Source organism: Phalacrocorax aristotelis, chromosome 9 (assembly GCF_949628215.1).
Source record: "Phalacrocorax aristotelis chromosome 9, bGulAri2.1, whole genome shotgun sequence".
In the NCBI taxonomy this organism is placed as follows: Eukaryota; Metazoa; Chordata; class Aves; order Suliformes; family Phalacrocoracidae; genus Phalacrocorax; species Phalacrocorax aristotelis.
Genome location: NC_134284.1, coordinates 10,724,105 through 10,737,154, shown reverse-complemented (window position 1 = coordinate 10,737,154; position 13,050 = coordinate 10,724,105). Strand labels below are relative to the sequence as shown.

General features: G+C 38.7%; 1 protein-coding gene across 5 annotated transcripts in view; it reads left to right on the top strand.

The window, feature by feature from the left end:
* The window catches only part of SLC25A21 (solute carrier family 25 member 21), a 265,831-nt gene that overhangs the window by 190,117 nt on the left and 62,664 nt on the right, over positions 1-13,050 (top strand). For all 5 annotated transcript variants that reach the window (XM_075103436.1, XM_075103434.1, XM_075103432.1 and 2 more), the window contains one exon: positions 1,645-1,728. In XM_075103436.1, coding sequence (XP_074959537.1) covers positions 1,645-1,728 — 84 coding nt within the window. The remainder of the gene's footprint in view (positions 1-1,644; positions 1,729-13,050) is intronic.

Genomic DNA, 13,050 nt, shown 5'->3' with positions numbered 1-13,050 from the left:
TACTTTCTGTTATGATTTTCATTGCTTGATTGCCACAATGTAAAAGCTTCTGTAGCTGATATTACTGTTGGACTTTGTGTGGTGGCACTGAGGCATTTTCAACTATTAGCCTTCCCAAGGGCTCTTTTCAGACAAAATGTTATGCATCAGCTCTTATTTGAGTGTAAGCCTATTGAATAGCATTCTCCTCTCTGCCAACTTGGCAGCAAATCCTTGTGCTAATAAAAGAGGTTACCCCAGACAGAGATCCCAGATGTGCCTGAACTACTTTTATTAGGACTATGGAGGGGCTCAGTGTTTCCTTCTAACTGTTTTCAAAAAAGGTGTGGGCTTACCTTCATAATTGCCCAAAGAATTGTATTACATCACTGAAAATTTTTTCCTCAACGTGAATAAAGTATTAGATGTGTTAGCACAGAACGCAGCTCAGGAAATACTGATGTTCAGAACAATGAATTACTTTTGCCACAATACAAACCTCGATTTAACAGTACTGAATTCTGTTGAGAAAGAGGAAAACACTGCTGTTTAACATTGAGTTAAAAATACCTTAATCTGTTACATATTAATGAGATTCAGTATACTAATTAGAATAAGTAACAATAGGTGTTTCTCAGAACAGCAACATACCTGTGGCGTGTGACATACTTGACTATAATGTCAGTTATTCCTTGAAAATGTTGAATGCTATTTGTTCTGTAGAATTATTATTGTGCTTAGTGATAATAGCAACTTAGCGATTGCCTGATATGGGTCTATTGTAGACTGGAATTGCTAACATCAATATTCTATTTTTTTGAGTGCTATATAGTAATTAGTGATTTAAAAAGAAATGTTATTGCTAAAAATATATTCAAAATTTCTCCAGACTATTTGGTTGAATGTGTTGGCTGCAGTTTTAAAACTGCAAGAAACGGGGTAATCTAATACTGGTAGTACTTAATAAAGTAATACAGTTTGTTAAGCTTACTGTTGCTATCCGTACATCATAAACAATAAGATGTTTACAATCTTAAATCATAATCTTGATTTTCCTTTCAAGGCCAGAAGCTTCCTGTTGAAATCTTCATTGTCAAAATATGAATAGAGAAGACAAAGTTTTAATTAAAATAATTAAGTACTTGCCTCTATTGTTCATCTTATTACTAAATTATGAAAAATTAATGGTGTAGTAGTTTGTGGTTATGTGTCTGGTTGATTTTTATTGTAATTGTGTCAGATATAAAAAGAAAGAAGCTGCACAGTAGATTCATTTCGTAGTGAAACACATGATAGTATTCCATTTCAGATTTTCAAAAACAGGATTTGACTCAAAGTCTTCCATTAGTTTCAATGGGCTTTGGATCAGGCACAGGGTTAACAGCTTATTTTTCAAACAACAAGAAAGAGGTGTAAATGTCAAAGGTGATAGCTATACTGTGAGTTCCATAAACTACAAAAAAAGTTACTACTAAAGCTCTATTTTTCCTTAGTTTAATAGCTTCTATGAAAACAGTGTTAATAAGTATATCAGGAACAGTATATAATAATGAATCAGATGTGTAAAAAAACCTTTAAAACTCCTTTTATATAATAATTGGAAAGTTAAAAGTAACTTAAAATCCCTAACTTCTCATGCTGTGATGTAAATTGTATTTTTTTTAGGTTCCAAATTCAAAGAGGGAAAACTGATCCAACCAGTTACAAGAGCCTGGGGGACTGTTTTAGGACTATTTTCCAGCGAGAAGGGTAAGAGTATATGTTTTTAAAATTGTCAATTTTAAGTGACCTTTTTAATCACCCATTTTCCAGACATTAGATCCTCTTTATATTCCACCCTTTTTTGCAATTGTCAGAATTTGGCAAACTTCTAGTCTTACCTAACAAGCACAATTTGAAAAGTCTTAGGATTGCTTACACTCACAATACCAAATTTTGCTATTAGGATATGTCTAAAGACCAGAATGCACAGCTGTGTAGAGATACTGGGGCAAACTCTGCTTCAATATTGGGAGCACGATGGCCACATCAGCACAGTGCAGTATCTAGGCTCTTGTATCTTCTTGTCCTAGCTCGGCCAGTTCAGTGGAGTACTTGTTTCCAAGCTCTGATGAACTGGCATTCCCAGTTAGCTGTGGTGGACAATGTTTCCAGGACCTGTGTGAGTAAAGTTCCACAGCTTTTCAGTCTGAGAGAATATGGTCATTAGTCACCTGAACTGTGCTGGCTTCAGAAGGTACCACTGCTCCAAGCCTGAGCAACTCTAAGGAACTTGGGCTCTGATCCAGAAAGGCACTTAAATACACGCTTAATTTTATGAGCAGTCCAGTTAAAGCCAGTGAATGTAATGGGACTGATCAGATGCTTAAAGTTAAGCCTGTTATCCACAGGAGCTCTTCAGGAGCCAGCCTTTAATCAAGGTAACTCTAATTAGTAAAGCCCAGTTCTGAGTAGCTGGCAGTCTTCCCATAAGAACTTTGTAAATACAATAGCAACTCTTTTTTAATCCGTATATTCATCAAAATGGAACTGTTCTTATATATAGTGGCATAGATACCCCGTATGGAGGCAGCATAGGTGCAGTGGGGCACACACTTCTTGTGCCCACAAGCTCTACTGGAAAAACAGAGGCGAGACGAGCAGTGGAAATGAAGAACTAGGCCAGTTTTGTTTCTTGCAGTAAGATTTAGCTAAGATACACTGTGTAAGTGCATAGATAATAGAACTAGATAGTTTGAATTGCTACAGTAGGGAGATGTAGAGATGTTTTGTTAAGGTAGTGAGAGAGGAAGTTGTCACATCTGCCCTCATCAGTGGCAAATTCATTTCTGATGAAAGACTAATGCTGTGCATTATCACTAAAAGGCATTAAAAAGCTTAAAAGCTAAGAAGATTTCACAAAAATGATAATTTGTGGCTTCTGGGGTTTTCTAAGCTGAGTATGTGTTAATTTTTATTGCTTCTCAAAAGGAAAATATATTTTCTCAGTAGGAAAGTATGAATATTTACAATCGTGTCAATCTATTTTTGAATACAGAACTAGTTTCAATATTTAAGTCAGTGAGCATGAAAACTCTGTTTATCTCATCCAAACTCACTGGTATTTTTATTTTGTTGAACTAGTCACAAAGTGTAAAATTAAGAATGGGTAGACATATCTGGAGAACGAGTCTACATGAAGACACAGCTTCCAAGTTAATTGAATTTAGGGTCTTATTTTATTAACTGTATTATTATATTGTGTTACTGGATATTTGTACAACCCACATGTATAGAATAGTAGCAGGACACTGCGAACTTCGGTGTACCATACAAAATAGGGGTCCCTTACTATTTGGGAGAGGAGGGAGAAGGAAACAAAAACTCTATGTTTCATTTGTTTTACATGTTGTGTTTTTCAAATGCTTCTCAGAGACATAGCTATCACTTATTCAATGGATTTGATTCCACTGTTACTTTCCCAGTGTTCAGACAGTGTGCTGCCTAACAGGCATAAACTGACTGTGGAGAAACAGCGAAGGGTCTGAGCACAGCCGTCATCCGCGAATGAACTTCAGAAAGGAGAGATGAAGATTGTTGGGTTGGGGTTTTTGTTTTTGTTTCTGTAGAATGCTTGTGCCTCAATACTGGAACCAAACCAGAATATTTTTTTTTTTTTTTTATGTTAAGCCATGACTCTGTAAGCAGGAAAAGAAGATGATTACATGAAATTATTGTAGATTTAAATTGCAATTTAGCAGTGGATTGCACTAAATTTCTGTCAGGCTAGAGCTAATCAGGGTTTTACTTGCCTGTTGCAAAAGCAGTCAATACTGATCTAAACAAAAAGCAAATTCTATGAATACGTATTTTTCTCCAGAAAGTTAGACACAGGCAGAAGGTCACATTTAAAGAGTCATCAGTAGTAAGCACGAGAAAAAAAGGGGATGAAGATACAATATAATCCTAAATTTTGGGTAAAAAATAAAAAAGTAATCAACTAATCCTGAAAAACCTGTTTGACTCCACGAGTCTTGCATTCCCATCTGCAGAAGCTGGCCAGTTTCTGGAGCCTGGTGATTATGACACTTGTGAGGGAAGTGAGAGAGGTGACTGTGAAATATTTTGGTTAGTGGAAACCTTGAATCCTGATAATCCCTTCTTTGGGTGACCACAAAAATACGCAGAAGAGAGCACCAAGAAAGGGCTTTACATTTAGATACCAAGCAAACACAAAAAATCTATGAGGTGTTCAGATTAAGGTGGGTAGATCTGGGAGAAGGGGATAAGAAATTTATTCATGCCCCATGTTTATTTCCTATTGGCAGTATGAAACATCCTCATCAGTGTGTGGCATTTTTAGACTGATTTTCTGAAATATCTAATTCAGTGTACACTGACTATAAAGAGTCTAGGCATCTCTCTCCAGCACTCATAATTCCCTACTGGCGTATGTGATTTTATGTTAAGTTGACTAAAAGACAAACTAATTAAATAAAGGAACACAGTGGGAAAAGAAACATTACTAATGGCCTGCTTCTGAAAATGTTTACATTTGGGAGTAGTGCTTATGCTCATTTGTGCTTACATTTTCAATAGTAGCAACTACGGTGAGCTAGAATGCCGGAGCCCTGCTCAGACGAGACACTTCCTAATGCCTTAATTTTCTGACCTTGTTGTGTTGCTGTCAAGTATGCAGAATCAGCCTAGGAAGTACTTATTTTTGTGAATACGTATGCAGATGTTTCATTTGCTGCAATGCCTCTTACTGAAAATTAACCCGTATTATGTTACTACGGTGTCACAGTAGCAATCTGATGATTTCATGGAAAGCTTCTTCATCACAAATAATGGCCAGGATTTCTTTAACCTTCCCTCTGATTTTCTTCTCATTATAATGAAAAGGACAGAGGAAATATTTGCAGTCTAACCACTAATAGAACACTGTCCTTTTCAAAGAATCTGAAGACTCCTTTATCTTCACAAAATACTAGAAATTTGTTAACAAAAAAGAAAAAAAAACACAGAAAGAAAACACTACAAAAGCTCCCTTCCCCCAGACTTTGAGCAGCTCTTTAGATGGAAATAAATTTTCTCCACGGGGAATTAAATTCTTCAAAGAAGGATCCATCCCTTGAACTCTTTTCTTGTCTTACAAGAAAATGGGAGCCACAAAACATAAAATTTAATTGAGACTCACTAAAGGAAGGCTCAGTTGAGCAGAGCATTAAAGGTCACATAGCTTTCTATTAAAGGGAGGCAGGAGTATTAACTTCAGGGCTTTTGTAAAGTTGTATTGGGAGCATCCAGTCACTGCCAATTGCACAGGGGCTGCAGCAGCACGAATCCTCTCAGGTGGTGAGCAACCTCTGCTCAGCTGGATTCACTAGGAGCCATACGTCTGAGTTTCTCTGGTTTCGGTTATGAGATGATACATGAATTGACAGATCTTTGACAGCACAAGTAAACTCACCAGGAGCATATCTGTTTATTGAGGAGTGACAGCTTTATAGCCAACATAAAAATAATCTGATGTTTATTGGGGAAAATGTTGGAATACAGGATTAACTGAAACCATTAATAGAGAAAACTCTTCATTCTTGTTAGGTCCTACAAGTAAGAGGTTAGGTTATGTTAAATGGCTGATTTTTATATCATCGTCATCTTTACTGCCTTTGTATTCACTCACTTTTTCTTTGGTAATGACTAAGGCTTGAATATGAAATATAAGAGTAAACCAACAGTCTAGCTGAATGTATGTGTATGTTGCATTTATATTAAAGACACATGGTGTTGTGTCTCATATTAAGAATGGAAAATTATGCCCATCTGCACTGTCTTAATTTGGAGTTACAGCACTAAAATGATGGATGCTGTTATTTCAAGTCTGTAAACAACTTTGTTCTTATAAGCTTGGATTTTCATGGGCTCATAATTTTTACAGTAAATGTTCTGGGTTATAGCTGGCTTTTTTGATAGGCACTCAGTCAAGAAACCTGTTACTTTCTCATTAGTTGGTTAACTTGCCTGAAATAGAAAAGGCAGTAGTGTCCTGGTTTCCAGTTTTATAACACTCGAATAAGTTACAGCTTAAAGTGCTGTTAGCCTTTCTTAGATCTAGATGGTCCTGGGAAAGTGCAAAACACAATTGTCATTGATCATTTGAGACTTCATTATTTCTACTGAGTTATTTGATTATTTATGTTGAATTTGGTTTGGGAGGGAGCAATTACCTCTATGTTTACACAGCCCAATAGCTTTATAACTATTCCTGTCTTGTTCTCAGCACCACCTTACCACTCTCTTGTACCTGTAATTGTCTGTATGACCACACCCCTTTTTTTAATAAGCGACACCCTGGCTCATACATTACTGGGATTAGGTTATAAAGCTGCACAAAACTTGTCAGCTATGGGTGGAGTAGGTGGGGGAACAGCCAAGACTAAGCAGGAGCTGGAGTTGTCAGCAAACATGCAGAAGGTAGAAGATTCCTGGTTTATGTGATACCAGTGATTGTTCATCAATTACGGAATTTGCTAGCACTCTCCTTTGTCCTGCCTCTATCCATTGGCTGTCTGTCGTGGTGACAAGTGCTTGAGAGACTACAGCAGTGCTCTTGAGGCCTCGCTTTCCCAGCTGGCTGCAGATGATACTCTGCTGCTTCTAACTGCCAACAGGTCAGGGAAGGAGACTCGCAGGGTTGCCAGCTCTGCGGGCAAGCACCGGCCTCTGGCACTCACCAGCAATCATCACTGCCTGTTCCTGGGGCCCAGCTGGGTGTGTGCTCTTCCAGCTGGGCTGAGGAGACCTATCAAAAGGCTGCCAGAGAAGTGTTATACAAGATACAAATACTTGGCTACCCTGCACATGAATCCTTCAATGAAATTGCCGACCAGGGAAGTGTGACGTGGTCAGTCATGCCAAAAAACCCTTTTCCCAGCGAGCAGTTATGAAGCAGAAATTCATTTCCACTTATTGGAGGCATAAATTCCTGTGGTATCAAAAGACCAGACTTTAGGCTCTGGTTTAAGTGCTCTGATGCAAGCAGAAGTGGCAGGTTAAGATGTTATTTCCCCCTACAGCTATCTGCCCCACTCATTGGTTTCTTGTTAGCACATCATACCAGGAGGAGCAGAAGTGAACTTGGACTCATGCTTGCTTGCTACCTTCAAGAATCTTGTTTCTTAGTAGAGACCCACCTGCACTGTCAGTTACAGAGACTGGGATCTTACAAACTGAAGTGCGGGCACCTTTTCTCTTCTGCCCCCACTACAAGAAAAGTAACTTCCACCTGAACACTGAGAAACATCTGCTAGCACTTGTACTACAGAAATATCTATACCGGATCCATTTCTTTTCTAGCCTTACCAGCCTGCCTCACACTTGCAAACTCATAATACTTGTACAAGCCTTGCTAAAATGAGACTGAAGATGCAAAAAAGAGCACTACGGTACCAAAATGTCTATCTTTATCTATCCTGATGCATCCCCATAGTCCATAGTATATTGCTAATTGAGAACTGTAACTGAAATTGTGAAGGACAATGTACTGGCTTAAACTGTGAACCTGTGTAAAATCTGTTGGCTTTTGTGGATAAAAAGTAAAGTCTTAGGGCTGAATTTTTGAACCCTCATGCTTGCTTTGCATATCTTTAAAGAAGAAATGCTCAGTGTTAGAAAAGCTAATATTTGCATATTTTGGGGGAGCATGAGGTTGAAAAACTTAGGTAGGGATGTGGCAAGGTTTTTTAGTACATAACTAAAATTACCAACTGTTTAATCTGTCCATTTACTTCTGGAAGTGGGTGATTCCTTTTGCTTTGCCTTTTTTCCTATTGGTTGAGCCTTGGCTCTTACAGACCCCTGCAGGCAAACCACGACACTCAGCAACCACACTCATGCCTGCGCAGTTTGGAAGACAGGATTCACGTGGTTCTGTGCGAATGGGGCTCACAAATCTGCAGTGAAAGGAAAAAAGATGCCTTAGCATAGACTTTAGCTTCTAGGTGCCCAACAATAAAAGAATGTCAGAATTTCTTCTGGTTAATTAGCAAGAGTTCCTTCTTCATGACATATATATGCAGAGTAATTCGGCTTTCCCTGTAACTGTTCTTGGTGCCACTTACTCTCCCTTTACCCCACGTCTTACTCTACATAGACCTATGTGCAATATCTGGTCTTTCTGTTCTCAGTTTCATTTGGTTGTCTATAGTTTGTTTGGACTTGTGTTAAAATTGTCATTTCTGTTCTTACTTTGAATGGGTGTTGAGCCATAAATTTTAAATTATGGTTTAACCTTGAATAAAATCATCAATAAGGCTGCTTTCAAGATTAGAGAAGAGGAAGGTGATGTGCATTCTGCTTTCTTTTGTAAATTAACATTTGCATTTGATAATTCAATCTTGTCTCATTTCCCAATAAAGACAGCAAAAATCTCAGGAAATTCTGATACCGCCTTAAGTTTTAAAATCTGTGTACATATGTGTATGCATGCCTATTTATAAAATACTCATGCATTTTCAGTCTCTGAGTATATAAAAATTAACCAGCTCATAATCAATTGGAGTTTGGCCAACAATCCCAAGTGACTGGATGCTTTTGCAACACTAGTCAGTCATGAAACGAAGATGATACTTGTTCTTTTAACCTATAGGTGTCAAAACACTTCACAGAAGAAGAAGTACTATTACCTCAACAGTACAGACAGGGATAGTGAGGTATAGAGTGCCAGGGCGTTACGTAGATCTGGACTGGAGCGTGTACAGAGGTGGTTCTCATGGTGCAACCTGATACCAGGTCATTTGTTTGCCTATGGTAGCATGTTAATACCAGAGCGTCGAGGAACATGTGTGTTGGACATAAAATTGCATTCTTCGATATGGGCTCCTAATTCAGAATGGGTCTGAAGACTTATTTGGCAATCCATTTTATGAAGTAGTTTGTCCAAGGACATACATGGAGCTAGCGGAAATTTTAAGCCTGAAGGTGGATATCCTGACTGCAAAGAGTGCCCTGTTCTGTGGACTGCACTGTCTCCAGATAGTCAGCAGTATTTACAGTGATGTTACTGTCATGAGGTTTTCATCATTCCCTTCAAGCAGGAATTCTCTGTTCCTGACTGGAGGTTCCCTACCCCCAGCTTCATATGTTAACGCTTGAAAACATAAGAAATGGCTCTGGCATGTGAAAAACTTCAATTCCCAGTTTTATGTGTGTAGCTCTCTGAAATGCAACGAGGTTGCACCAGTGTAACTAAGGGCAGCATTTGGCTAACCACTTTTTCATTACTGATGGACAGGCGTTTTACTTGCAAAATTTGATCTGGCATATGTGACAACAGAGTAAACAAGCACACGCTTTTAGAGAATTGCTTCTGAGAATCATATGCTTTAAAGATGAAACACATGCTTATTGATTTCCCATAGGAGCAGAACACAATAAAATCACGTAAATCTTACAAGCACCTTAGAATTAAACAGGCCAGACCTTAACTGGCATTAGTCATTATCATTGGCTAAGGCCACTGGAGGTACATCCATTTACATTGGGTAATTGTCTGTTTTGTACTTTTTAAAGGTCCAAGTTGTATTTTTTTTTAATATTTTCATTATCAGATTGTTTTGATCTTGAAGTTATGATTTCTGGAGTGTCTATTTTCTACTAATATGAAGTAAATAGCACTCATTACAGTATTAATATTTATAGCAATAGCTCATACAGGCCTCAGTTTGGAATCAGATGACTGCATTATAAGATGCTTATGATTATAGTAGTAAGATACCTACAAGAATTGTTTACAGTCCATTTTTATCTATCTACTCTAGTTAGTGAAAGATCAGCAGAACTTAAATTTTTAGTCCTTAAGATTTTGACATTCAAGAATATTTATCCTTTTTACCACATTAGGTTCCTGTTGTTTTCAAACATCTTTAAATACAAAAATGTAACAATTATGCTCCTAAAAGCCTCCTTTTAGTCTAGTGTATGGAAAATATCATACTATGCTGTTTCTTCGGATTCTCTGAATGTGTTTATGTTCTCTGAATGTGAAGAACATATTGAGAGCAGCCCTGAGGAGAAGGACCTGGGGGTGTTGGTTGATGAGAAGCTCAACATGGCCCAGGAGTGTGCGCTCACAGCCCAGAAAGCCAATTGTATCCTGGGCTGCATCAAAAGAAGCGTGATCAGGAGGTCAAGAGAGGTGATTCTCCCTCTCTGCTCCACTCTCATGAGACCCCACCTGCAGTACTGCATACAGCTCTGGGGTCCCCAACATAAGAAGGACATGGATGTCTTGGAGTGAGTCAGAGAAGTGCCACAAAGATGATCAGAGGGCTGGAGCACCTCTCCTATGAAGACAGGCTGAGAGATATGGGGTTCAGCTTGGAGAAGAGAAGGCTCTGGGGACACCTTACCAGAGCCTTCTAGTACCTGAAGGGGACCTACAAGAAAGCTGGGGAGGGTTTTTTACAAGGGCATGTAGTGATAGGACAAGGGCTAATGGCTTTAAACTGAAAGAGAGTAGATTTAGATTAGATATAAGGAAGAAATTCTTCACTCTGAGGGTGGTGAGGCACTGGAACAGGTTGCCCAGAGAAGCTGTGGATGCCCCATCCCTGGAAGTGTTCAAGGCCAGGTTGGATGGGGCTTTGAGCAACCTGGTCTTGTGGAGGGTGTCCCTGCCCATGGCAGGTGGGTTGGAACTAGATGAACTTGAAGGTCCCTTCCAACCCAAACCATTCTATCATTCTCTGATCTGCCAACTTTGGTAGCCCAGGATTTTATGGCCATGAATTTCTCCTGCTTCAGTAATTGGTTGGGGGGGGGGGGGGCTGCAGTATTTCACAGCGCTGATGGCCACATTCCCTGGTACTCCAAACAGAGGTTCGTACCGGGGGCCCTGATGGGGACATTTCTGCCCACACCATTCACCCTGCTTTGGGCAGCAATGCGGTGCCATAGCTGAGCCCCAGAATGTCCTGTGCCTTCAGGTGCAGTCTCTACTGTGTGGTGTGGAGGGGTGGTCCACAGGCAGCTGAGCTGCTGAGCCAAGAGCCATCTAGAGTTAGAAAGCTGGGAAGAGCTCACACACTGTGTGCCATACATGCTGCCCTTCCCCAGGGCTTCCTTAGCTCACCCAGGGATGTACGAAAATTTTCAGCTAGTGAGAAACTTTCGGGTCAGGAACCAAGACCCCTCTGAGATTAGCCACAGCCAGGGCTGCATATCCTCTGAGCAGGGATTTCATTAATTACTGTTAAGGCTAAATAGCTAAATTAAGCTTAAGTCATACTTTTGGATCATGTCACTCTTTGGGGATCTGTCCCTACAGCACCTGCTTGTTCTGAAATGGTGTGTGTATATATATAGTGCCATCAGGGCCTCCAGAATTGAAACCTGTATTTAAAAGGTGAGAAACTGGTTCTAGCCCTGATGGAGGGGCAGGGGATTGCTCAAACCTGAGATGGTGCAAGGCTGTCATGCCCAGCTGCAGACAGATAAAAGGATCTGAAATCTATCTGAAACCTCCTTCTTATAAAAGGTAATAGCTCTGAAATCTTATTATGACATTGTCAATAGTCAGCTGTCAGAATTAACTATCTGTTATGTAAATCTAGCCAATAACATTTAACTTTTCATAATCACAATAGTGGATGTATCATGAGACACAAAATTAATTGCAATTATGTGTTGTGTTTCTTTAAAAGGCAAATTGTTATTTATTTCCATGTAATTTGGGCTTCTAGTAGCGACTAATTGTTATCCTATCCTTTAAAAGAAAAATTCCCCTGTATCAAGGGGAAAAACAGTGACCAGAGAACAGATAACTCACTTTTATGTCCTTAGAACAGCTGACTTCACACTTTTATTACATTGCTTGAAAAAGCATCCTTTCATCTGGAAGGAATCAGTTTAAAATGTGATTGTCAACACAACGAAACCAGCTTTCTGTTTAAAATGGCTGCTCGTGAGGCTTAGAACTACAGTCTTGCCAGGATTTTCTTTATAGACATTAGTTACTAGAACCAGGATATTTTAGATGGGATGTTCACAGGAAATACCTGGCAGACAGCACAGAATGCAAAGTAAAGCATTTTTATTTAACTTGTAGGAAGCATACGTGTGAAAATGAGCAATAGTGTTTTCGGTCAAAAGCTTTCTTTTTAAAATAGAAGTTTGTAAGTTGTAGTTTGAAGCAGGCAAGAGAAAAAATCCTCATTAATTTTTTCATGTCTTGACCTAACTAATCAGACAACATATGTTTAACATATTTCTTAGACCGTATTTTGTACTTATTTATAATGATATTATTATACCTCTCTCTAATCTGCGTGTCTCTACCTCATCTAATTTCATTTTCTTCACTGGTTACATCTGAAAACATAGCTTTGTCCTTTTATGTCAATCCTTTTAATTACTGTAGTCCTCAATGGTTTGTTTATATATAATTCAGCTCAGTGTGAACCCCTAAAATTTTTAAATCTCTAAAAATGCAGAGGGAGATACTCTGCAAATACTCTATGCAAAATGAAGTATTGCATTCAGTGATAAAACATTTTCAGTCCAAAAATAATTGAGCTTTCCATTATATACATATGCTCATTATTTTAACTGAAAACTACAAAGATGTAGTAAGACTACATTACCTATTAGAATAGGTAGATTTTTTTCAATACTCATAATTTTATTGTTTTCAGGGTATGTTAATTATATGTTACTTATATTTTTGCTAACTACTTTGTATCATGCCATACCCTGAAAATACTGGTATCGTCAATTTTTTTTCCTAAGAATTGGGTTGGGTTTTTTTTAATGTTACAAGATGAGTAGCATTATATGAGAAACTTCTAAAATACATCTTTGTTAGAAAGACAGTCTTACCCCGACAGGCGGCTTTTTGTTGAGTCACAGAGCTGCCATTGCAGCCGTAACTGCTAGGTATGCTGATCATTCACCTCCAACATCGTTACCAACCCCTCTTCTCTTTGCAATATTCTTTGCCCAAGTTGAAGCCTTCCTTTATATCATGCGTCACATTCTGAAAGAAATTTAGTAAGCTAGATGTTGAGAATATCTATGCTTGAACGTGGA